At 39.4% G+C, this 27,191-nt stretch overlaps 3 protein-coding genes across 5 annotated transcripts in view; 2 read left to right on the top strand and 1 right to left on the bottom strand.

Annotated features, from left to right (window-relative positions):
• The first annotated feature begins 4,289 nt into the window (after window positions 1-4,289).
• On the top strand, window positions 4,290-11,062 carry LOC134219332 (tubulin-specific chaperone A). 2 transcript variants are annotated; one of them, XM_062698050.1, is made up of 3 exons: window positions 4,290-4,411; window positions 4,512-4,746; window positions 10,924-11,062. In XM_062698050.1, the coding sequence occupies exons 2-3, from the start codon at window positions 4,538-4,540 to the stop codon at window positions 11,045-11,047; spliced, it is 333 nt and encodes a 110-aa protein (XP_062554034.1). In that variant the 5' UTR covers window positions 4,290-4,411; window positions 4,512-4,537; the 3' UTR covers window positions 11,048-11,062. The 2 variants fall into 2 exon arrangements, with proteins under 2 accessions (XP_062554034.1, XP_062554035.1); XM_062698051.1 differs by having other exon boundaries at window positions 4,350-4,411; window positions 4,487-4,746.
• A 114-nt stretch (window positions 11,063-11,176) lies between these two features.
• LOC134219331 (programmed cell death protein 7) lies at window positions 11,177-12,231 on the top strand. The gene has a single exon (XM_062698049.1). The coding sequence runs from the start codon at window positions 11,179-11,181 to the stop codon at window positions 12,166-12,168; it is 990 nt and encodes a 329-aa protein (XP_062554033.1). The 5' UTR covers window positions 11,177-11,178; the 3' UTR covers window positions 12,169-12,231.
• Window positions 12,232-12,300: 69 nt separating this feature from the next.
• Window positions 12,301-27,191, bottom strand: part of LOC134225231 (protein AF-9) — a 36,410-nt gene continuing 21,519 nt past the window's right edge. For both annotated transcript variants that reach the window (XM_062705124.1, XM_062705125.1), the window contains exons 2-3: window positions 17,260-17,466; window positions 12,301-17,195 (exon numbers count right to left, since the gene is read on the bottom strand). In XM_062705124.1, the coding sequence (XP_062561108.1) occupies window positions 14,833-17,195; window positions 17,260-17,440 (2,544 nt within the window). In that variant the 5' untranslated portion in view covers window positions 17,441-17,466 and the 3' untranslated portion in view covers window positions 12,301-14,832. The remainder of the gene's footprint in view (window positions 17,196-17,259; window positions 17,467-27,191) is intronic.

The raw sequence follows: 27,191 nt of genomic DNA on the forward strand, positions 1-27,191 counted from the left end.
GCCTTCCCCAGTGGCGTTAGTGTCTGTGTGTGTGCGTAGGAGAGAACTGCGCTTTCGAATATCGCGCGGTCAGATCGCTGCTCGTAGCAGTAGCGTAGTGAGACGGGGCCCCAAGGTAATGGCGAAGACGTTCGCCCAAAAATAGCATCTTGTGAGAGAAGGTAGGACTAGCAAATAAGAAAATGTATACAATACAAATATGTTTTGATCATGCGTTATTTATGTTGTTTTGGTTCACTATTTGGCTCAGCGCTTCCGTTAAGGTTGACATGGTGCTCTGTTCCACTTGAGCATACAGTCTTGAATCATTGAGCTATTATTCGAGCAATTTGAGTCTAGAGTAAGATCCAAAGAGGAAGAGAAAGTAATAAAGTGTCTGGTTAAAAGGTTATTTCGATCATTGTATCAAAACGCAATGACCGATCTAATTTATTTCAAACGGCAAAAAAAAAATTGAATTCTATTATGACTTTTTTGGCTGAAACCATTTTTTTAAATTTCTTTATAATTCATCTGATCTTTTCGGTATTTCCAGAATACCCGTCGAGAATGAGAATAAATTTTGAAGAACTCGATGAATTTTCTGTGGATTTTAGAAATAATTTTCAGTGAAAATTCGTTTTAAAAAATTAATTCGTGTAAAATAGGGAGAATTAACCATGAAAATTTTGAGGAATTTTTCATGAAAATTCAAGAGAATTGAAATTGAAATAAAATTATCTTGGAAATTTATAACAATTTCAGTATGGCCAAATAAAGGGATTCCCCCAAAATTGAAACGGGAAATTCATCTTTATTTCTACAAACTAAAATCCAAGTTCTTGCGTGAAAATCATTTGAACTCCCACAAAGAATTCATTTTCATTTCCACAAGAAATTTGTCTTGAATTTTCGTGGGATGTACTCTGGATTTGTTTTTGAAATTTTTGGGATGTCTCTTCGGATTTTCCATGTACCACATTTTACGGAAAGTTCTAAATTTCCAAAGGAAATTATTTTTAATTTTCTCGGAAAATTTTCTTTAGTTTCCATAGAAAATTCTTACGAATGCCGACAAGAAATTGAAACTGTTCTAGTTTTAAATGGATATTTCTAAGAATAGCCATGGTAAATTATTTTTAATTTGTCCAGGAAAACCTTTTGAAAAAAAATAGGGGAATTTCATAAACAAATACGCCAGAGTTTTTATTAAAGAAACTCGTTACACTTTCTTGTTGAATTCTTCCTTGAATTCCTTTGGTATTTTTTCAAAAATATCTTTGGGCACTCTTCCAGTATTTTAACTGGAAATCCCTCTGTGAATTTCTCCAGTGAATCCATCTCTGGAATTCTTTTTGAAATTCCCCTTGAAGTTCCTCCAGGAATTCGTCCCGCAATTCCCAGATTTTAAGGAAAATTTCTCCAGAATTTCCTTTGGAAGTACATCCAGGAACTCCTCCAAAAGTTCACCCAGAAATTTCTCCGTAGGATCCTTCAAGAATTCCGTCGGAAAGTCCTCCAGTCGTTCCTCCAGAAATTCATTAGTTTGTTTATTTCACGACATTCTCCAGTAGTTCTTCCAGGAATTCCTCTCGAAGCTCCTGCAGGCATTCGTTCGGAATTTCCCAAGAATCCTTTCGAATCTCCAAGAATCCCTTCGGAAGTTTCTCCAGGAATTCCTCTTGATGATGTTCCAAGAATGTTGCCGAAAGATTCTCCAATAATACCTCTATAATATTACCTCAATAATAATTCTTTCGGAAATTCCTGCAGCAATACCTCAGGAAGTTCCTCCAAGTTCCTTCCTCCAGAAGTTCCTTCGGAAGTTTCTTCAAAAATTTCTTCAGGAACTACACTGCAAACTCTTTCAGTAATTGCTCAGGAAAACCCTCCAGGAATTCTTCCTGAAAATCCTTCAGAAAATCCCTCAGGAATTCCTCCTGTAATTCCTCCGGAAGTTCCATTAGCATTTCACCCAGAAGCTCCTCCAGAAATTTAACTGGAAGTTCCTTCAGAAAATCTTTTGGATGTTCCAACAGCAATTCCTCCGGAAATTCCTTCAGGAGTTCCATTAGGAAGTCTCCGAAAAATTCATCAGGAATTTATCCTGAAGTTTCTCCAGAAATTCTTCCGGAAAATTCTTCAAAAAATCTTGTGGAAGCTTCTTCAGGTATATATATTCCGAATCCCTACAGGCAATTCTTTAAAAATAAATTCAGAAGAATTCCACAAAGAAATTCAGTTAGAAAAATCCGTTGGAATTATATTTAAAGACTGATTAAAAAATCCAAGGGAAAGTGATTGCCCTTACTCATAGAGATTTAAAGAATATTCTTTTGAATTCTAACAATTTGAGTGTTAAAAAATTAACGATGCATAAAACAAGGAGATGATTGAAATTATAAACCTATTGGTTTTTGAAATTTTTTTCACTGATAATCATAATTTTGATATGGAAGACATTTGAAGACATTTTAGCTCGACTGTGAAGACATTTGAAAATATCCCCTGGCATCCCTGGTCATGTGTAAAACTTACGACTTCGCTCAATCAAAACTCATCATCCGTTCATGAACCATCCACACGGTATTAACGTGTAAAACAAATCGATTTGGATTGAATGGCTTGACATGTTCGCTTGTTTTCTAAATGAATTTGATGTATAATCGTGTTGAATTTTATTTGTTAATGAATGTATTTCGTGTTTTCTTTCATATGTTTACAATGATACAGGAATGCAATTTCCGCCCGGAGTCCGATTTTCGTTATCGGATCGAAACCCAAGTCAAAAAGCATTGTTTTGCTATAACTTCCAACGAATCAACGGTGGAGATATATAAAAAACAATCTTTCATTGGTTTACAATTCTCTAACGTAAATCCGGACGGATGAAATGAAATAAAAACAAATTTTGTACAAATGTATAAAATATCTTCGCCATCGCTAAGTAAAGTTCCTAATTAATAAAGTTGAATCCTTTGGTTGTATAGCAGCGGCTGTCGTTGGCATATTTACACTCGACACTCGAACAGATCCTTGCCGTCTCCATCTCCAGTGGACCAAAAAGCTTCATTACTGTCCTACGACCGATTCCATTGTAATCCACAATGTCAAGAAGTATGTGCTGGCCATGATATGCTCTTCGAAGGAATTAAACGTTCTGATGAGGCATTCTGTTACACTAATGTTAAGGGAAGGAAAATATTTGTTATTGATTTTATTATTATTATTATAATTATAATAGAAGTATGGTATTTTCTAAAGTCGTGTTTCATCAATAACTTACCTGGTAATAAGATGGTGGTTATTGTATCGGTGAGCTTCTGACCATTGAATTTTTCGATGTTCCGAGATCTCGAGTCCTCTGATAAAAATTGTTGGATTGTAATTTGTTGGATTGCTGCTATATTGGTATACTCTCCTTGCAGAACTCGGGCTGTTTATACGGAAAGGAGAATATTTTTCATAAAACGGTTTTAAAAATATTTTTCATGGAGAAAGTAGAATCAGCTTACCTCTGTTAAAAGGAACACATTTTCTAATCCGATGTTTCTCCCTATGGGCTACCAGATAGACATATGCTAAATATATATAAAGATTTTTTCATAAAGAATCAAGTACTTCGATTATACTTTACAAGAATGTGATTTGGATCTTTTTAGTTAAATGGCTTTACTTATTGTCATAACATAATTTAGTACTAACCCATCAAATTCAACCACTGCAACCAATATGTATTTCGTTGTCTACAGTGTCTCGACTTAATTCAAATATTTTCTTGTTTTTAACCAGAATTGTAGCAAAACATTAAATTACTACAAAATACCAGCTGAAAAAAAGTTAGTTTATACGAAACATGTGCTTTCTCTTCGAAAGAGTGACACAATTAGATGGTTCGAATGCCTACTCAAATTTGTTTGAATCAATTCATAACATTTGTTAGATAAATATATGAGATCGCGGTGTATCAAGTATGGAATTGGCTATAAACATTGTCATTTGAACTGAGTTTGTGAAGAACATCTCAGTGATATGAAATGCATTAGATTTCATGGTGTAAGTGGAATTGAAATTGATACATTTTGAAACACATGGGTCATATTTGTATTTGTTTTGAGTATCCATTGGTATGCACATCAATTCGTGGTGTAACAAGTATGGAATACGACATAAACATTGGCATTTGAACTGCGTGTGTGAAGAACATCTCAGCGATGTGAAATCCACTAGAGTTGATGGTGTAAGCCGATTGAAATCATCCATATTCCGAAACACATGAATCGAACGTGTATATTTTTATCAGTGTACGCATTTGACATCGGTTGAAAGATGTCATTTGACGAAGTGACGTGATACATGGGGCGGGGCGTGGAGCGGAGGTTGGCAGGTTAGTTCCAGAAGTTTAGTCGACAGAATCGCTGGAGCACATCAGGTGAATTTAATTGGTGTCTAATACCTCGGATGATAATTTACTTTCTCTTGAAAAATAGCATAGAAAAGATAACAGTATAAATTCTTTTATTCTAACATAGATATCTAGATACTATTTAACGTTGAAATGTCCGATCCAAGGTTGCGCCAACTTACGATCAAAACAGGTGTGGTGAAGCGCTTGTCCAAAGAGAAAACCGTATATGAAAAGGAAGTGGTCACTCAACGGAATCGCATCGACAAACTGAAAACCGAAGGCGCCGATGACCATGTCCTTCGTAAGCAGGAAGAGGTGTTGCAGGAGTCCATGATGATGGTACCGGACTGTCAGCGAAGGTAGGTTGTCCTTTCGATTGATTCAGATGGTTCACTCTGGAACAGTTCATTCGTGGGTGGTTTGGTATCATTTTAATTTATATACAGAAACATAACCTCTTGTTCAACTGTTTTCGGCGTTTTTGATTTGCATGCGTTGTTTACTTGCACAGGGCTGGTAAAGATCAAGGCCGCTCAAAATGTAGTAGTTTAGAAACGAGCGATAGGGTAGGACGGTATATTATGTCCCTTTCAAGGCAATACTTAAAATTTAATATTTAATATCCTATTAATTTTCAACACAATCTTCGTTTTACAATGTTCTGACAACATGTACATGTACACATTCACCTCCAATTCCTTTTTCAAATCAAATCTTCCGCATAATGTACATATGTATTCAAATGTGAGTTTTCAGAACATTGTAAATTAATGTCCAAGTCGGGTGGTTTAATACCCGGAATATACTTTGACTGAACTGACAATCTTTGTGTTATTTGGTCGGGAATCTGCTAAATCACACCAAGCGCCAACAAAAAATTCCTTTTTTCTGCCTAAGATTTCGATTAACAGATTTAATTCATCACAAATCGTATCGGATATCCCTCAACCCCATAACTGAAGATATCCTTCAACAAATGTAAAAATCAATTGATATGAAATGACTTCGTTTTCTTTTAACCAGCAAAATATCACAAGTCAGTCAAAAAGTCGCTTGGTGCGGTTTGACAGAACCCCGACCATTTGATAGTAGAAAAAGGTTTAAATGCACTACCTGCGACGTCCATATAATTTAGAAGCAACTGCTAACCACTGCGCATAGTTCTAGCTGGGAAAGGGTATACCGTCCTGCCTACATTGAAATATATTTTCAAAATGCAACATTTTTAAGATTGAGGCATTAATGAGGCCACTGATGCAAGCTATTTCGTTGTCCAACTGTGTGGAGCGGTGAAAGTTTTTTTTTATGTTGTGTCGCTCCATAACGCTAAGCAATCAAACTTTGAAAATTGCATCTAATCATGTACAAGCTTTTAAAATTTCGACGAAAATTTCGAACAAATTCACTCTCTCTCACTCTAATGTGAATGTAGGGATGTTCCGATACTTCCGATATATCAGAATATCGATATTTTTGTTCCGATATCCGTAATTATTTCCCTCGCGCTCGGTAGTGTTCGGTCCAAGTGTCCTACAGTCCACCCCCAACACATTGGTCCTCCAGACCCGGATTATGGAGAAACTGTTTGGCCGTCGAAATGCGCTTGTGGCGCAAGTGAAAGGGGAGCTTTCGGTCGCTCAAAACCTCAGTGAAAGCAACTCACAAAGTGAGGTTAGGGAACGATTGGATCAGCTCAAAACGCTTACCGACAAATTCCGTGCGGTGCAAGGGGAAATTGAGGAAAACCAAGAAAATCCTGCTGCAATTGTGTCAGTGTTCGATGTGCGCGAAGAGTTTTTCGGAGCATATTATAAAGCAAGGAATCTATTCGAAAGTGCTCTGGAGGAGGTCGGTTCCTCTGCCAGCCAGCAAACAAATGCAGATTGCAAAGACTGGAAGGAAGCCATGCAACTGCTCATCGAAACGCAACGTCAACTTTTGCTTCAACAGCAATTGACTGTGAAACAAGTGAATGTTTTTCCGGAGGATGGTCAGGCGTCGAATTCTGCACCCCAGCACAATGTGCGCCTACCGGCAATTAATGTTCCTTTGTTCAGTGGTGTAAGGAAGGAGTGGTTTACGTTCAAGGATCTATACCATTCCACAATTCACAGCAGAAGTGACCCAATGTTCAATCGGCCGGCTTCCATCGACATCATCCTCGGATCTGATGTCTTTCTTGCGCTGCTTGAAGGTGGCCAAGTCAAAGACGAATGCGGCCTTACGGTGGCCCAACGCACGGTCTTTGGTTGGATCGTGGCGGGGAGGTACGACGAAGCGGAGAACATTCGCAGCAACCACGCTATTTAATCTGCATACGGAGGTAGACTTGAATCGTACTTTGCGACTTTTCTGGGAACAAGAGGAGCTGCACAATAGCCAACAATTAACTTTATCGGAAATCAAGGAAGTTGATCATTTCAAATCGACATTGACACGGGATCAAGGCGGTCGCTTCATCGTTCGATTGCCATTCGACGATTCGAAGCCCCCTCTAGGCGAATCTATGACTGCAGCACGAAAGCGACTCAAAATGATAATGAAGCGATTCGAATTTCAACCGGAGTTCAAACGGGAGTATAACATTTTTATGCAAGAGTATTTGAAGCTAAATCACATGGAAAAAGTCCCACCTGAGGAGATCGAGAAAGACACAGCAAAGTGCTATTACTTACCGCACCATGCGGTAATCAAAGAGGGAAGCTCGACAACTAAACTCCGCGTTGTTTTCGACGCTTCCAGTGCATCTTCAACAGGTGTGTCACTGAACGACCGATTATTAGCTGGTCCAAACAACAACAATGATCTCTGGGGCGTATCTCTCCGATTTCGGTCACACCGAGTGGCATTTACCGGCTATGTGGCAAAAATGTACCGTCAAGTTTGGGTACACAAAGAGGATCGTGATTATCAACGAATTCTCTGGTTCGACGGAATTACGGAATCAAGACAGCCCCGTATCACGCGATTGAATCCATGCGAGAAGCAGCAAGACCCTACGAGAAGATTTATCCGGAGGCGGTTAACCGAATCACAACCGACTTCTATGTCGACGACTTTCTTTCGGGAGCGGACACTGAAAACGAAGCCATGCAGCTTAAGGATCAGGTGAGCAAAATTCTGGGTTCTGCGGGATTTGAGCTCAGAAAGTGGACGTCCAACAGCGAAGCACTTCTATCGGAATCAACGCCGGTGCCAATCAAGCTTTCGGAGCAGGAAGAATCGGTGAAGGCATTGGGTATTCTATGGTACCCCACGGAAGATGAGTACGGATTCAAGATTTCTCTACCGGTGAACAACGTTAACACAAAGCGGCAAATGATTTCTGATTCTTCGAGATTGTTTGACCCGTTTGGGTGGTTAACCCCAGTGATCGTAAAAATCAAAATACTGTATCAACAATTATGGCTTTTTGACGTTGGATGGGACGAACCATTGCCGCAGGCAATTATGTCGGAATGGACTGCAGTGAAGAACAATTTGCATCGCTTGGAGGAGATACGGATTCCAAGGTTCACCGTTCATGTTGGTGGAAAACTTCAAATACACGGCTTTTCGGACGCCTCTGAACAAGCCTATTCAGCAGTCGTCTACTCTCGTGCAGTACATGATCTAGAAAACGTTAGCGTAGTTTTGGTGGCAGCAAGGTCAAGAGTAGCTCCAATCAAGCAGGTATCCCTTCCTCGCTTGAACTAAATGGAGCTCTACTATTAGCCGAGCTCATGAATAAGGTCCGTGAAGCATGGTCTCACTTGGAAGTCGAGCAATGGGCGTGGACAGACTCTACAATCGTTCTCCAGTGGCTATCCGCGCATCCAAGAAAATGGAAAACCTACGTGGCGAACCGAACAGCGGAAATACTGGAACATTTGCCACGACAGCACTGGAACCACGTCAAAAGCGAGGAAAACCCAGCAGACTGCGCAAGTCGCGGTCTTTCTCCGACCGACTTCGTTGAACATGAGCTTTGGTTCCATGGCCCAGGTTGGTTGAAGGACAATCAATCGACATGGGACATTTCGTCGGTGCAGTTCTGTAAGGAGGAGGAAGATTTAGAAAACGACAACCAAAGGTACTGCACGTCTCCATAATACCCGTACGGTCGAACTTCGAAATTGAGTACCAGCTTTTAGAAAGACGATCGAATTTCACGCTGATCATTCGTACTTTGGCTTGGATTAATCGTTTTGTGCATAACGTTTTATGCAGAGTAAGCGATAATCGACAATCGGATGAACTCACGCCAGATGAACTAAAGCAGGCCAGATTCCAGATGGCGCGTGCAGTACAACATGAAGTATTCGAGTCAGAGCTCGGGCAACTGCGAAAGGGAGGTGCCCTGAAACCGAAGAGTTATCTTTCGTCATTGTATCCATTTTTGGACGACAAAGGTACAATGCGGGTAGGTTGCAGACTACAAAACTCGGTCCTACCATATGAAGCCAAGCATCCAATTATTTTGCCTCAGAATCATCGAGCAACAACTCTTTTAGTGCGTGAGCTGCACCTGCGTAACCTTCACGCGGGCCCGAATCTGTTAACAGCGTGCATTAATCAACAATACTGGATTATCGGATGTCAAGGTTGTTCAAGAATGTACTAGATGTGTTCGACTCAAGGGAAGACTGGCAAATCAACTAATGGGCAACCTTCCACCAGCACGAGTACTAGCGACGCGGCCCTTTTACCTTGTCGGCATCGATTACGCCGGCCCACTAAAAATCAAGGCAACGTGTGTCCGAGGAGTTAAGGTGATGAAGGGTTACATTGCGGTATATGTGTGTTTATCAACACGTGCCGTACATCTTGAGGCTGCCGGCGACATGTCAACGAATACCTTCCTTGGCACTCTGAAGCGCTTTATATCTCGCCGAGGTTATCCTAGCGAAATATGGTCAGATAATGGCACCAATTTTATTGGGGCCGATCATACATTGCAAGATCTTTTGAAGCAAGTGCGCACCCACGATAAGGAGGCAAGCCGGTTTCTATCCAATATAGGAATAAAGTGGACCTTCATACCACCTTCCGCGCCCCATATGGGCGGAATATGGGAAGCCGCTGTGAAAAGTGCAAAATGGCATCTGGTGGCTGAACTGGGAACCGAAGCTATCACGTTCGAAAATTCAACAATACTGTGTCAAGTCGAAGATTGTCTCAACTTTAGGCCCACCTGTGCCTTATCTACCAATCCAGACAGTTGTGAAGCTTTAACTCCGGGAAATTTTTTATTGGGCAACCGGTAAACCTCATTCCGGAACCCGACCTGATAAAGATGCCGGCCAACCGGTTGGAACACTGGCAGCAAATACAAAAGAAGACATCAGTCATATGGAACCGATGGAAGGACGAATACCTCTTCAGTTTCCAGCCAAGGAGCAAGTGGGTAACAGTGGAACCCAATGTTCTGGTGGATCAGCTGGTTTTGGTGAAGAACGACAACGCTCCACCTGCCCAATGGGAACTGGCCAGGGTGGTGAAGGTGCACGCCGATGGGGCTGGAATCGTACGGACTGTGACTTTGCGTCGAGGACAAGCGCTGTATCAACGGCCGATACACAAATTGTGCCTTCTCCCATCAGCGTGAGCCTGGCGGCTCAGGGCGGGGAGGATGTTTGGGTGTGAATGCACCCCCTGCGCTGGAGCGCACATCTTTGTGCGAAGTATCTTTATAAAAAACGTCATTCGTGAAAATGATCGCACGCGGTCAAGAAACCCAACCAAGTTTATAAAAAAAATTAAAAATTCGAAAATAAATCGTTTTGATTCGGAGTTTAATTGCGTAATTATTTCCTTCGCGCTCGGTAGTGTTCGGTCCAAGTGTCCTACAGTCCACCCCCAACACAAATCATATTATTTGTATTTTGTGGAAAAAATTACAGTGGACCCCCGGTAATATGACCGTTTTTAACCCTTCCGTTACCAACCCCCCTTTTGAAAACGAAAATAAAAATCTTTTTGGCTGTAACTTTTTTGTCTCGCAACTTTTACTGCTGAATTTATTCAAGTTTCAGGGGCTCTATGGATTTTTAGGACTGGCCACTTGATACCGGAGTTATTCCGGATTTAAAATGGGTGTTAGCTTTTGGCCATATGCCAGAACGCATACTTCGGAAATTATTATTTTAGATATTTTGAATAGAAACGACGCATAAACTATACCAAATTTGATCAGGAATTTGATCGGTCCGAAATATGGCATGTATTCCGGAATCCGGTCGTTCGGCCGGAACCTGTTACGGGGTCACTTTACGGAAATAGGCGAATACCATCATGCGACCCATCAAACTTCATGATTTCAAAAGTTTTGGTATTCCATGGTAGTTTTGTACTTCCTGGACCGTATTTGTCACCGTATTCGCCCTGTCAAAACGTAGCATTAATGCGAAACAGTGAATGCCTCCTGCTTTTAAAGCACGCATTTGCCAGAACTAATGCGAAAGAGTAAATGACACCTTCTTTTAAAGCATCCGTAAGCAAGGCTGCTAATCAGAATATTAATTGGTTTTTATTTTATTTTATTCATTCACTTGTAGATTGGCAAAGGCCTTCGATGACCTGAGCGAAATGATAAAAAACGAGGAAGAGCTGAAGGAAAGTGATCAGTATGTTGCTGCCGTTGCGATTCTAGAAGATGCTAAAGTGAATCTGCCTCATTGATGTGCGAGCCTGGAAAAAAATACTTTTCGCAATTACTGAATAATATTAGCTATTAACCGTTTTATTTCACTAATGCAACCATTAGCTTCACGGAGTTCCTTAATATTAGTTAAAATTAATGCACAGAGAAAATGTCCGCTCTTCCGTTTTTCGATCCCACTAGACCACCTCCTACGATTGAGCTACTCTGTAATCAAAATATAGCACAAGAGTATAACGGCACAAAAGTCCAACCTTCAAACGCGCATCAAAACAACCTTGCACCTGCATCAATCACTAGCTTGCGAACCGAATTGGTTGATTTAATAGAAAAAGTTGAAAAGTTGAAGACAAATAAGGAATGGCTTGAAAAGGAAACAGAGTCGCAGTCGGATAATGAATGGAAAATCAACTTCGAACAGGCTAAGCTTTTGAAACAGAACATTGATGACACATTGTTGAATTTAATGGATTCCGATCGACTCAAGTTGGTCCAAAAGAAGCTGCATTTACGACGAAAAAAACGTGATTGGATAATGCGCAGAAAAAGCAGAATGAAGCAAGAGAAAGACAAAGCTATTCAAAATCGTAAGAAGTTGGATGATCAAATAGACCAATGGCAAAAGGAGCAGCGGAAACAACTAGATAAGGAGAAGCAAGCCCAACAAGAGTTGGATTTTGCAAGTAAATTCCTAGCCGATGTGCATCGCCGAAAGGCTGCTTGCAAACGGTATCTCGCAAAGTTCGACAAAATGAAGAACAGAAACAAGCTGGACAAAGACTTGCAAACCGAGATAGATGATTTGACTCGAACATGGACGACAAACTTATGTGATTGCATTAAAGAAGAGAAACGTTTGAAGGATGTGTTGGCTCGCAAGTCTGCGGCTAACTATCAACGAAGAGTGGAAAATGAGTGGAACAAAACTTTGTTCGGTGACGCCATTCCGAAAAAGTTCGAACATCCTTTGCTCGGGGCGGACAGAGATCGGGAGGTGCTGATTGGTGTTCGCCATGAATGGGATGTTTGTTTGGTAGACCACCATGATGAAGAAGGCAGTTCTATTCCTTTGGGATGGGTTTTACCCCCTGAAAACCCTACGTCGGATTGGTCTAAGTATCAGATGATGGAATTAATTTGAGTGAAAATATTGAACATTGTAGCATTTATGAGCATATAAAATAAATTATAACGAATACATGAATTTGCTGTTATATACATTTGTGATGACAATTTCGGAACATTTTAGGTAATCAATTGCAAGTTGCAAAGATGCATTCATTGTTTGCTTATTTTATTGGTTTTGTTTGCTCTGTTTTACCTGGAGAAATAATCCCTAAATGCTTTATAACGTAAGTCAGAATAAAGTTAGCTAATGAATGAGCGCTTATACCATCACAAAAACGGACGACAAATCGATAATATACGATGTTATAGGTTGGTAGGTGTGATTCTATCATAAGTTCATCTAACAACTAGTAGTAGTGCCTAAGAACACATATCAGTCCCAGTTTTTGCTGAGATTGCAATTCATAAGCGACTGATCTGTGGTCATAGACAGAACAGCTGCATTCGATTGTATGTTTTGAGATAGGGCTGCAAAATAATTCGACAAACCGGCCTCCCTTCAGCATTGTTTTGTAAATACATCAGCAGTTTCTTCTATTTCGCGATGCCAATATCTGTTTCCAACATATACCAAGTATAGTATTATTCGTACATGTATCATTCCGTATACGCCATTCAAACTATACACAAATACTCGCGCCGTATTTTTATTATTTGATTAACGGAATAATTTCCGATACTTTAATATGATTTGGATCATCGCGATTGTTTCAACAATGATTTACGAATTAAACATAAATATACCATATATAATATAGTAACCAACAAATATACAAATATTGCATGGCGCTGACTCTGATGCTTGCATTTATTCTAGAGTTGACGTGTTTAGTTATATGTATAGCAAATTATATGGTTCAGGGATAAACTAAAAGGATTCAAATCTATGTAGACTTTTCTGTAATCTTATATTTCAAGGGATTAGCATTACAAGCAGCTCTGAGCATTAGTTGCTTGCTGCTTTCCTCTAGACTAATGACTTATGAATATTTACATATTATTATGTGTTTTTTTGTGATGTTGAATGCTTTGAGTTTTACAACAGTTATTCCTGGTTATAATGTTTTATGTATGTTAAAGTACGTTAGTGTTGTGTTGGTTGTTAGGTAAAATAACGTCAGTCATTCCGGAGAATTTCAAAAGAAACGAAAGCTTTGCAACTGAGTTCATTAGCATGATCTGTTCACAGTTCATTAATGAAGTATCTGTTCGTAAATAATCATGTTAAGGAATGATTGCGAATGAACGCTTGATGTTGTTTTGAAGTAGCATACCAAAAATGAATAAATTTCATATTTATCCATCTCTGCAGATTTCTAGATTGGTTTTTTGAATTGAATAGTGCTGTTGACAATTCTTATTCTCAATTTTATAATTAAGAAAATAATCCGAACCACAACCCCGAATGTTGTGTTCTAAATCTTAAGTGAGGTGAAACGCTTCGAAAGAAGTCCGAGTTCAGAACCATTTTTTTTGCGATTTGGGAGTACCCAAATGATTTTGTAAACAACCAATGTTTTCCAAGATACTTTCTGTAAACAGTTTTTAGTTTTGAAGAAAAATATTTACATCGCAGACCCGTATTGTCGATAGGCACTTTCTACCTATTTGAATTTCACGGTCGTCTTAATAAAAATAGTGGAAATTGATAGAATAGAGAAAGGTGTCCAGTTAGCCTTGCAGGCAATGGCGTAGCATTGCCATTCCAAAGTTCGATCTCTTGGACGATGTTTTCGGGTGGAAAACATTCTCGAGAATAGTGTATATAGTTTGCGTGCATATTTACATATTCGAAATATTCCAGTACATATTTATTTGAAATGTTCCAGTACTGTGCACTTTTGACTAAAATATGGTTACTGCTCTTTGAGTTAATCACATGTACCCATGTGTGATTGACAGTCGAAAACAAAGAATTGAAGCGCAAATTGTTTTGTTTTACATTTCTGTGATGTTTTTTCAGCAGACGCATGATAGCAATGACACAAATTAACCCAAATTCGCCACATTTGCGAATGTAATTAATACAGGTGCATGTTGCTGTAATGGAACAGATACCCTACCATGAAAATTTATTTTTAAATTTTCCAAAATAGGTACAAGCTTTCGTTTGATTTGAAGTAAACTGAAAATGACTTTCACACAAATACTTATCACCTAAGAATGCCACATTTGTTCTGTTGCTCATTCCAACATTATTCCTGTAATTCTGATCTCCACTACAATAAACGCATATTTAAGCCTAATGTTTATAGAAAGGGGAGTTTCACTAATCGTATAGTATCTACACAGATTCCTTTCAAATGGCGCACACTTTACAAACGTAAACACAGCAGTCTTGATTGAAAGTGAGTGCTATATCATACAAAATGTTGGCTTTATATGATGATTTTTATTTTGTACAATGTCCATAGTGCTTTCTTCAATATCTACTAAATCTCAGAATGAGAAGACTGACTTTTTTTCTCGGTCGAAGCACCATTAAAATATTCAACAAGATTCGATAAACGGTACATATCGGAAATAAATAAAACTATAAATTAATGCACAATAAGTTATAAAACATGATAAAAAACGGAAAGAAATCTTCGGTTTGAGAGAATTTTTTCTAAGCAATAAAAGAAATCCGAACTAAAACTACCTGTTTTTTAAACGTCGAGCGAGAAGGAACTTACTGTCAAGACGAGCAGGATGTGGCGAAAAATTCCTGCAACCGTTGAACGGTATGCCGATCCAACGCACAGAGATCGAAATCGAAGGTTGCACTGGTGATCTCGTAGCATCCGGTGGCGGCGATCATCTCCACTACCCTCTGCAGTTCGTTGTTATCCTGCAGGGTCATGATTTTGTGCTGCAAATCTTTCAGTTCCGACATGTAATCACCGGACAGGCTTGTCATAGTGGTCGCACTGGAACTGTTATTGCTTGGTTGAGATGACGTGGGCGGCGGAAGATGCGCTGGCGACACTATCGGAACGGTGGAAGCGTTGTTATTGTTGTAATAGGAGGAGGTCGTGCCGATGTCTTCTGGCGGAGGCATTTTCGAGTGGTTGTTGTTGTTGGATGCTGGCGACTCCTCACGCTTGGTGTAGGTTTCATCTCGTTTGGGTATCTTAGCAGGTGGTTCCATGAGTGTGGGTGGTGGCGTTGGAGGTGAAGGACTCCTTCGGACTACTGCCACGTTAGAGGCGGTAGATGGCTTCTTGTCCTTCTCCTTTTCACCTTCAGTATCTTTATTTTTCCGTTTTCGCTTCTTGTTTTCATCCTTACTCTCGGCAGAGTTGCTCTTTATTTTTTCCTTTTTATTCTTGTGGTGAATCTTCTCCGGTTTCGGAGGTTCCAAGACCGTCGCAGGTGGTTCAGGAACATGTCTCGGTTCCTGCTGCTTTGTAATACTAGATGAGGATGCAGCCGATGGCGGCCTTGCAGCTAACAAGTCCGCTATACTGCTATTGGAATTTTCGGAATCTTTGTCTTGAATTATTGAAGGAGGACTGTCTACTTCGGAATCGCTACTGTTGTCGGCGCTAAGTTCTTCAACCAATGAACTTAATGGAGTGGTTTTGGGAGGAGGCGGTGGTTGCGTTTCTCTTTCTTGTTGAAGAGATTTGATAGGATCTATCAATTTTGCCGGTTTGATAGGAGAAATAGTTGGTTCCAGTTCTCTAGCGGGAGGAGTAGGAAAACTTGGTTTATTAGTGGATGATTTATCTTTGTCTTTTTTATCTTTCTTATCCTTATTACTGGAAGATCGCTCCTTTTCTTTATCTTTAGATTTATCTTTCTTCTTGTGTTTGTGCTTCCTTTCTTCTTTATCCCTTTCCTTTGATTCACTTTTATCAACTCGCTTGATGACTTCTTGTGCTGGTGCGGGCACTGCGGGTTGTTGTAATTGAGGCACCTCCAAATGTGTTGATTTGGGTGGCTCCTCAGGGACTTTTTTGTCTTTGGAGTACAATTTTTGATCTAGTTTTGCAGCATCCAATTTGCTCGGCTTAATTATATCCGATTTAGGCTTATCGGAAGTAGAACTACTGCTTTTTTCGTGTTCTTTGTCTTTCTTCTGATCTCTATCTTTCTTCTCACTACGCTCTTTCTCTTTGTCGTAGTTTTTCTTGTCTTTCTTCTCCTTCTTTTTCTCTTTCTCGCCACTATGCTTACTAGAAGATTTTTCTTCCGACTTGGTACTGCTGTTATTTACCGTTGGTACGGTTGCTGTAGGCGGTACCGAAGGCGAAGGAAGCCGCTTCGTCGAAGGACTGTTGGTCATCGTTGGAGCAGGGATCGTTGAAGAACTGTTTCGCTTTGGACTTGCGGGTCGCTTTGAAAGGGAGGATGAACTTGAGCTTTTTTCCTTCGTTTTGTCCCTCTCTTTGGAATGACTTTTGTCTTTCTTTTCCTTACTATGCTTGTCCTCGCTACTTGATGACTTTTTAGATTCTTTTTCTTTATTGGGGCTTGAGTGTTTATGTTTAGATGACTTATCTTTATCAGATTTATCTTTGTCCTTTGAAGAACTTGAACTGGAGCGCTCACCTTTCGAGCTTGTTTGCTGATTTTTGCTACTCCCAACGCTGCTTCCCCCGCTTGGAGACGACTTATTAGACGACAAAGAATTTTGTTTAGCTGGATCAGGCGATACTTTACTGCTGCCTTTGGTTATAGGCGGACCGAATAGAGTTGCAAAGGTACTTTGCACCTTTGAATCGTCTCCAGAATTTTTTTTATATTTTTTATCCTGTGATGAGCTACTTTTCTCGCCACTTCCTCCGTGTCGTTTGTAATCCCCTGACGATGCTGGAGCACTCATTCCGCTATTCAGTAACGTGCCACCACCTTTCAAAAGTTTTCTTTTGAAATCATCCGAAGGGTTGGCGATCACACATTCCTCTCGCTGCAGTTTGTAAGATTGCAAATCCAAATCGTACGAAAATGCCTTTTTCTTCGGTTCATCGCCTTTATTCTTGAAATAGATGTCAATGGGCAGAATAAACCCGGCATATCCCTGCTCCTTAACGACATACGGAGGTTCCTTGATCACTGCGAAAACAGGAAAGGACAATTATAGGGCAAAAATAACAAAACTGCTGTTTAGTAAACTTACCCCGTTTTGGCTTGGGAAAAGAATCATGCAGAGTAAAAACAACTTTGTCTACAAAATGACTGATGTCGGTTCCATCAAGACCTCGCACAAACAGTTCCCAGTCATGAGTGTATCCTTCTGGAGTAGATCGTGGCTTCATTGATGCCTCGTGGCCGATTTCAAAGCATACCTTCACCGACATTATGGTTCGTTACAGTCGGGTGTTGTCTGGAAAAATAATAGTATATCAACGCTGTTATTTAGTAATTTGGTTTTTGATCAAGAGAGAGAAAGTTTTTTTACGGGAACTTCAAGAATCTCCATCTACCCTACTTGTGAAATATCTCGAGGGTTATACGGAAACTATACAGACATTTTTTCAAATATATTTTAAGTTTATATATGTAATATCATTTTTATATTTTGGTTCATAAACATGCTTGGTAGTCATGTAACGACCGGTTTTGCCTCATATGCAGAAAATCGTGAGTTTAGTCCCAGGCCCGATACAATCTTCTAATGTGTATCTTTCACTATATTTCTCATGTTCTAGCGATCGCTAGAACTGTAAATGGACTTTTATATATACCGTCTCCATTTCTACCACCTACCTACCAACCTACCTTTTAGCAGTAACACACTGCTGGAATTACAAATGAACGGAAAATTTCAGTTTCTACATCCAATTAGGTGGAGTATCGATGTTTTTAGATATTCTGAATTTACAGGAATAAATTTTCCAAACCCTAATTATTCAGAATTTTTGGAGTCCTGTAACTAACTTAAATTTGCATTTTCAAATGATATGGGCTAATAAATTACTCTTATGCTCTTATAAGGCCCCATGGGCCAACTGTCATTATATGAATGTTAGTGCCATCGATTGAAATGAATATTTATTTTGTAATTACAAACCCAGATTGATCCACCTAGCAGTGATTGTACCTTTATCGTGCATTAATAAAAAACCTAATCAAACAGATTTTTCTGCAGCTGACAAGCGCATTATTTATTTTACTTTTTTTTGTTCAATTATCGATTCTGTCTTCGAAAAAATCCGGATAGTTTGGCGTTTGTGGAAGCGGCCATCACCAGGGAAGTATAAGGCATGCCGTGAAGGAACGTGATGGAGAAATCTTAGTCCTCCATTCACGGTTGAGAAACCTTAGGACGAATGCTGCTCAACAATCCAGCGATTTCGAAAGGCACACGACTCTTGAACCGTCCAGTGGATACGCCTAAACCAAAATATAGCAACTGGTAGAACGGTAGCTTTCGTAGGTTTCCTCACCCTCTATGACCCATAGCTATTACAGACAGGCTTGTTAAGTATCACTGTTTCTTTTATTATTTTTCTTACCAAATTAGTCTTTATTTGTTCTCTGTTTTTGCTTCTACTTAATACCACAAATGTTTCACTCAAACATGATTATTGGATAGAAATCTTCTGTCATAAACCATTTATGTATACACCCGATTCTTGTTTTTACACGGGGATACGTTTCGGGTTAGAAACGCTTTCAGTATATAATTCGAAAATCTATGTAAATATAAAGTTTTATGGATTCTCGACAAACCATACAAAATGGAGAAATTTTGCAAAAATTTTGAATGAGAATTAAAAAAAACAGAATCAGGTGTACTAAACAAGATTTGACTGTTTTCGGATGTAATACGGGAAAGTGACATTTCTTGAAATTATAACGTTTGAGGTAGTAATTTAATGATTTGCCTGATATACATGTACAGCAACCTCAGATCTTAATTCATAATTTAATATTGTATCAGTTTATATCTTAGCCTTATTTACTTCGGCAATATGTTTTTTTAACCTTACATCTAATGATCTTTCTGTCTGACCTACATACTTTACTGTGAACAATTTTTCATGCGTCAATTTCTTTAGAAATTATGTTAGGTTAAATTTAGTTCAGTCAGTTTTAAACTTAACTAGTTATACACGAGTTGCCGATCAAAAACATGGATAAGTTGAAATAATTTGCTTTTGAATAAATTTGCAAAAAAGGCATTCGGGTAGAACATTTGGAAAAAATTTCATACTATTTGAAGAATCTAAGTTTCACATTCTACCTTTTTCAGAAGATTCTTTCGATTTTTCATTGGAAATTATTTCGAGTTTCTATGAAACATTCTTTCGAATTTCTACAGGAATTTCATTCAAATTTTATGGAGATTTAATCAAAGTTTCTACGATAAATTCATTTGAATTTCCAAGGAGAATTTTTTCTAATTTTCATGAGGAATATTTCTGATTTTCCATCGCAGATTCTTTCGAATTTTCATGGAAAGTTTTTGTGTATTTACATTGGATATATTTCCCAATTCGCGAAAAATAAAGTGCCGGAATGTAGTGGATTATTGAAGATGGATTTGAGCAAGACAAATCCGATTTATGAAGGAACATTTCACAATATATATTCATTCTGGCCTTTGCTTGCCTTATATTTTAAAATCTTATATCTTTAAATCTTCCTTCTCAATGCCTTTTTCAAATATATCTCTGTTATCAACTTTCTTCCTCGCTTTCCATTTTGTTAGTAGAAAATACATTTAAGTCTTAAACATAGCTGATTTATTGAAGAGTGGTAGAAATATTAGTTCCTATTAGGTTGGTAAGAAAATAGATCAGAGTGCGTTTTTATTAGATATGCAGATTGTTAGCGAGAATCAGAAGCTTTTGATCTGCTTGCGTGGTCAATAAGTAAATATATTTAATTAACCGCAATGCTGTACTAGAAAACATGCCTCAGAGACGTGTATTTAAGAGTATCAAATTTTCTGCCAGAATTGAGTGAAAAAAGATGATAATGTTTGTTTGTTGCATGAAAGACAAATGTACAGCATTCAGAGTTCACGTACAGTTGTGATTTATTTAGTAGGCAGAACAAACATGTTGTTCTGCTTTGTGCGGTTAGCAGAAGGATTGGCTGGTCATCGACAATTTTGTTCTGCTTAGTGCGGTCGGTAATTAAAATAATTAGTGTTCGTTCGACTATGTTTTGAATTGATCAATACACGCTATACACGGCATACCGTTTACCAAAACGAACCCTGCCATAATATCTACCCAATATATCCAACATCCCAGTGATTTCTCGTGGAAGTGCAGATGACTCGTCGGCTTCTATCAAAGCGAGTATCATGTCAACATTTTCCTACCCATTCCTTAATTGACCTGCATTCGGATACGGCCGGCGCTGGTATTGCTTATTTTTGGGTCACCAGTTCTTACACATTGAAGATGATGTTAGTCCCAAACTTCATCTGTTGGTTCTCTGTGTAATTACAGCTGACCTGGCAATAACGGAGTAGCAACCGTGGGCGGTCAATCATGCTCATGCTCATTAATAAAAAACCTAATAAACCAATCAAATGCAGTATCGGGAAATTCGTTGAAATGCTGAATAATTTGTGATATTAATTTTTAATTCACTAAGTAAAGTATTATAAGCGTGCGCGTTTTATGCGAGCTTTTTCATTATACCAGAAAGCTACAGAAACGTTATGGCGTTATGCGTCGTAACTTGCATGCAATCAAAGCTTGCATTTCAATTGTTGTACTAAACTGCCGTCGGACGCATAAATGTCACATGTTACAAACGAGAAAAATGAGAAAAACGCATTTGAAGTTTCAAAATGCATTCATCCGATTATCGCATAATTTCGCTTTTTATTGATTTTAACGCAATAAACTATAAAAGAATATTCATATTCGTTGGGCCGGACTGAAACATTGCCAAAAATAACTATTTTTTCCACGTTTTTCTATCAAACCCCGAATGTGACACTTATGCCGCGAAATTCACTGGTCAGGCGAAAAATGTACGCATATTTGTCAGTTGTCACACCGTGAACTGAGAAATAGTTGTTAATTTGTTTTTACATTTCGCGAGCGACGATTGTATTTCTTTGGTGTGATTTTTTGCTGTCGGTAGAAGTGGAACCGGAAATGGATTATCCAATACAGACAATCCAGTGCCGCGGGATCGGAAGAGGACTTCCTCAGGTTCGATTTAAAAAAGAAACAGGTGATCGTTTTCTGTTTGCGGAGCCGGCAAACGTTCCATTACCGGTCCAAGAGGTTGAAAAACCGGTTCTTAGCGGCAGTGGCGTAGTTTCCTTGCCCGGGACAAGGACATGCACTACATCTTCAACGTCCAAAGGAATCACGACAGTCTTATCGAGATGATGGTGACAAAGTGCTACCAGGTGAAGCAGTTTTTCTGTGGATTTGCAAAAAGTTCTCAATTATTTATAAGTTATGAACTTGTTTTCTAGGTTATATGGCTTCCACGGTTGGATTGCCTCAAGAGCATTATTTTCTCGTAAAGGCTGTTGGTCTTTAATGAAAACTTTGAGCCTGTTTGTCTCTACATACGAGCATTCCCATGGTCTGCGTGCATTTGGTCCGAGTCAGTCGCACAGCCAACGAAATCCTTAGCTGTTTCTTCAAAGTTAACATGAAGTACGCTGTCCTGAAGACAATTATATTTTGGTTGGATAATTGTTGTTCGCAAAATAAGAACTGGAATTTATTCCATCACATTACCCTACTCATAAACAGTAATGAAATTCAAGTCGAGCGCAAATTGTTGGAGAACTTTGAATCGGGGCATACGTTAAAGGCCGCTGACTTTTTCCATGCGGCGTTTGATTCCAAAATGCGCCATGAACGTGTCGTCAGTTATGAAAACTTCAAGTCTGTGGTTGGCAATGCAAAGAACAATGTTGACGTACTTCATATGCAAGCAACTGACTTCTTCAATGCTCACCGTTTTGGACGATAAACCACTGCAAGCCACGCCCGTACGTGGATTCCATGCGAAAAGTGGTGTTTGAAAAAAAGTCGTTATGAACTTGGATACGCAAACAATATCAACAGTAAAGACCTTAAATACTGCTAGTTGTTTTCCAAAAAGGAATTAATGTTGATTGTAAAGGATTTATCCTCTTTTGATTTGATACAAATGTTGGCAAAATGCTCCTCAAGGAATTGAAGAAGAAAAAAAAAACTTCTGGTTCAACCTGTTGTTACCGAAGAGGAAAAATCGTTTTTCATTGATCGTCCGACGAAGCAAGAAGGTCCTGATCAATTTTTGTTCTTGTTTCATACTTTGAATAAATTTTATCGCCATAACATGTCACAATAATTGACTTTAACAGAACAAGAAAACGGGTTTGCTAAATGGTTCCTCTTTATCACATTTTTATAGTCCTTGAATATTTTAATTATGTCACAGTTTCATTCTCTTATTCACGTTATATTTGGAGAGGTTCTGGACAATATAATACCTCCCCTCTTCTTTCATGGACAACGGTCCATATACATTCTGAAAGTAGGGAAAGACCTTGCATACTTACCAGCCATCCTTCTAAATTATTTACGTGGATTGTAGATGACCCTAAAAGCATGGTATATTTTATGGACGGACCTCAGGAAACATTACGCAGTGCTATGTGTCTTTTTATGTGATTGTTATATCTCTTTTTTGTGTGACAAATATGCGTCCATTTATCCCAGTGTGACAAGTATGCGTCCATTTGTTCGAATGTGACAAATTGACTTCAGATTTTTCGAGCTTTCTAGAATAAAACCTATGTTTTGACAAAATATTTCAAAAATACGTATCAAATTATAACGTTAGACATCAAAACCTCAAAAATGTTAAAATGTAACATGTGACATTTATGCGTCCAACGGCAGTAAAGTCGTGTACTAAATTGAGTAGAACAGCTTGCATAGGTTGATAATTCAAGGCATTTTATGAAAAGATATTTTAGTTACTAGATAAAGATTGTCGCTTCGGTTCCCTTTGTTCTGCTGTCCGAAACATGTGTGGTATCAAACTGTCAAATCGTATGTATTTATCCTTCATTGACATTTATATCCCCTATCCTCGCCAGCAAAAGATGTTCCGGACAGCGACGACAGCGACAATCTTTATCTAGTAACTAAAATATCTTTTATTTTATGGCATGCTATAACTTAATTAATATGTTTCATAACTATTTATTTAGTACATTCAAAGTTAATTGCCTATATGCCGGGTATTAAGCCACCCGGTGTGGAAATTAATTACTATGTCTGAAACTTGATTATGCATATGTACAACATGTGATAGATTTAGTTCGGAAAAGGTATTGGAGGGTAAGCCCATCCCACGACCCCAGTTCGCATGACAGGTGCTTTCCCTACTAAGCTACGAAGGACCTCCGTCGGGATAGCATTTATTTAGATTTTTTTTGGAATGCGCAATCGTTATGAAATTCAATAGTGATCAACTACGCTTTATTCTCTGTCGAATTTAACTAGTTGTGAGACAATCAGTTTAGAATGCCTATGTGAAAAATTGGCTTATGTTTTTTGTGGCACATGTGCACGCATACACACATACACACGGACAGACAGACATTTACTCAGTTTGTCGAGCTGAGTCGATTGGTATATAACACTATGGGTCTCTGAGCCTTCTATGAAAAGTTCAATATTGGAGTGAAATGGCCTTTCGGTACAACTTTGTTGCACGAGAAAGGCAAAATGTAAATGACGAGTTTACAAATAAAATAAAAATTCTGACAGTTCCTTATGAGATTTTACTGTGGAGAACAAGAAAGGGTGATTGGCGACCATGTTTCACGAACTCATTGACAGATAGCAATGAGTTTTTGATATAAGAGAGAGTAGAGTCATCACCTTCATATTCGCGAATTCGGCTTCCAGTTGTTTGCATTATCATTTTCTTCCTCTTCCTTACAATATTGACTTGCATTCTGCCGTGGCGGGCACCAGTGAGAAAAGGATGATGGGGCGATAACTTTTTTTATAGGAAGGATGTTTTTGCCGGATGGGGTTGAATTACGCTGACTTCCAGGACGATGGAAGTAGCTAAGACGGAGACACTGATTAAAGAGCAGCGGAAGGTGCTCGAAAAACGGAGCACTCATGTGTTTGAGTTCGAGATTCAGGATGTTGTTGAAACCAGGAGCCATGTTTTTTGATGATATGATATACCGTGCAAAGTCAAACTTCGGACGCTTAAGCTCTTTCTGATATACAATCATCCTGTTTACTCACATTTTAAATCACACCGTTTATATCACCATTGCAATCACTAAGTATTGTATTCATCTTTGAGCTACGCATTTAATACGTGCAAGATACTTATTGCGAAGAATGTTTGCAATTTATGAAAATGTAAAGCTTCTGTTTGATTCAAACCTCGGACATCCGCGGGTTTGGATTCATATTTCGGACACAAAGATTCTAACTTCGGACACCCGTTTACTCAGTACCGAGAAGAATAATTGAAAACAATTCTCACTGCACAGATTAGACTGTCTTTTAATCATTTCGTCGCATTGTTTTAACATGTCTTATTAGAATGTAACTATACTAAAACAAGCTAAAACTATTAGTCCTTCCGATCCAGCTTGAAGAAACATTTCGATGAAATATTTCAGAAAATTTCCCATACGAATTGAAGCGTCCGAAGTTTGAGTGTGTCCGAAATTTGATTATCCACGGTAGGACATCCATTCGCAAGCTGATATCTTAAACTCCTCGAAAAAGTCGTTGCGAGTCATATGGACGTTGTTAGCATGCTCGTTGGCGCCTGCTTCGTGTGGACTGATGATGTTCTATCCAAGATTGTGCGATCTGACGAAGTGACGACCTATTGCGGTGTCCTTCACTGCAGAAATTATCACGCGATTAGAACCATTGTTGTCTAATGGGATAAAACGTGGAATAAATCGCGGCTTCGATTTTAGAATTTTGGTTATTTTCCACAGCACAGCGCAGTCTGGGAGAGCGCGGATCATATTTTTTTGGGTATTGAGTTAGAGCTACCTGGTAGCTTAGTTTGGCATGGCTGAACCCGTCCCAATGTTTCCCCTACTAGGACACAGACCGACAATGGACTATGATGGCCACTTGAACATCGTGTGCAGCAGTTAGATCTTGTGACGGAGTATTCGTTTAAATTTTCAGTTTCTCATTAATAGCGTTTGAATCATATTCCCAATTCCCATCAAACAAAAGAAGCTCAGAAAGATCGTTTTAAAATTTTATTAGGACAATACCAAATTTTTCAAAACGACCCATTCGCTTCTGCAGGCAAAAACTTAAAAGTCGATCGGACGAATCCAACAGCAGTTCCACGATGACCAACATCATCAACAGGTAGCAGAAGCATTCTACTACGTATTGATGACTCTGGTCCACGCAAAAGTACTATCAGACTCATCAAATCGACGTTCGCATCCCCGCTCAGAAAAACAGAGCCGCTTTGAAAATTTGGTATTGAGGTAATCATCATTTTCAACAGTCAGTTTTATTATTAGTTGATGATACATTATAAAAATAATGGAAACGTATGTTGAACAATAATATTGTATTAGATTTTGATGAATATTAAACGCCTAAAATTTTGAAGCTTCTGAAACTTAATCAAAAGGCAAAAGCGGGCCGAAGTTCCCAACCATTCACCAAGCAATTATCAAAAAATTTCAGCCCACAATTTTAATCATTACATACCTATCTTTATGGGCTTCTTCTTCTTCTTCTTATTGGCATAACATCCCCACACTGGGACAGAGCCGCCTCGCAGCGTAGTGTTCATTAAGCACTTCCACAGTTATTAACTGCGAGGTTTCTAAGCCAAGTTACCATTTTTGCATTCGTATATCATGAGGCTAACACGATGATACTTTTATGCCCAGGGAAGTCGAGACAATTTCCAATACGAAAATTGTCTAGACCGGCACCGGGAATCGAACCCAGCTACCCTCAGCATGGTCTTGCTTTGTAGACGCGCGTCTTACCGCACGGCTAAATTTTTATGGGCTTATGGTGGTCTTAACAGCATCGGAATCGCCTCCAAACAAGATTCAACAGTTGATGAGTTTCCAAACATTACCTGAGCTTCAATTTGTTGATGGGTTTAGGAAGTCTTATGGTCGATTTTCACGTTTCTGGTAGAACCACTTTGACGATACCGTTGCATAATTCCTTTCAAAGCAGTTTTGCCAGCCGTACACGGAACATGTCGTCCAAGAAGACGCTGTTGCAACTGAATCGGAGGGAATTACGAGGTCTAATGCTAACTAACTTCGTAATATATTACTCATTTTTGTCATTTTATTATCCATAATATTTTTATTTATTTATCATCAGACTAAGGCCGGAGTGGCCTGTGCTGCACATAAAAGACTTCTCCATTCAGCTCGGTTCATGGCTGCGCTTCGCCAACCACGCAGTCTGCGGAGGGTCCGCAAGTCGTCCTCCACCTGATCGATCCACCTTGCCCGCTGTGCACCTCGCCTTCTTGTTCCCGTCGGATCGTTGTCGAGAACCATTTTCACCGGATTACTGTCCGACATTCTGGCTACGTGCCCGGCCCAACGCAGTCTTCCGATTTTCGCGGTGTGAACGATGGATGGTTCTCCCAACAGCTGATGCAACTCGTGGTTCATTCGCCTCCTCCACGTACGGTCCGCCATCTGCAACCCACCATAGATGGTACGCAACACTTTCCTTTCGAAAACTCCCAGTGCGCGTTGGTCCTCCACGAGCATCGTCCAGGTCTCGTGTCCGTAGAGAACTACCGGTCTTATAAGCGTTTTGTAGATAGTCAGTTTGGTACGGCGGCGAACTCTATTCGATCGGAGCGTCTTGCGGAGTCCAAAGGACGTACGATTTCCAGCCACTATGCGTCTCCGAATTTCTCTGCTGTTATCGTTATCGGCGGTCACCAGTGAGCCCAAGTACACGAATTCTTCATCCACCTCGATTTCGTCACCACCGATAGAAACTCGTGGTGGGTGACTCACATTGACCTCTCTTGAGCCAGCTTATCGCCCTTTTTGTAGATGGGACACACGACACCTTCCATCCACTCCTGCGGCAGAACCTCATCCTCCCAAACCTTGGT

This window comes from Armigeres subalbatus, chromosome 3 (genome assembly GCF_024139115.2).
Source record: "Armigeres subalbatus isolate Guangzhou_Male chromosome 3, GZ_Asu_2, whole genome shotgun sequence".
Taxonomy (NCBI): domain Eukaryota; kingdom Metazoa; phylum Arthropoda; class Insecta; order Diptera; family Culicidae; genus Armigeres; species Armigeres subalbatus.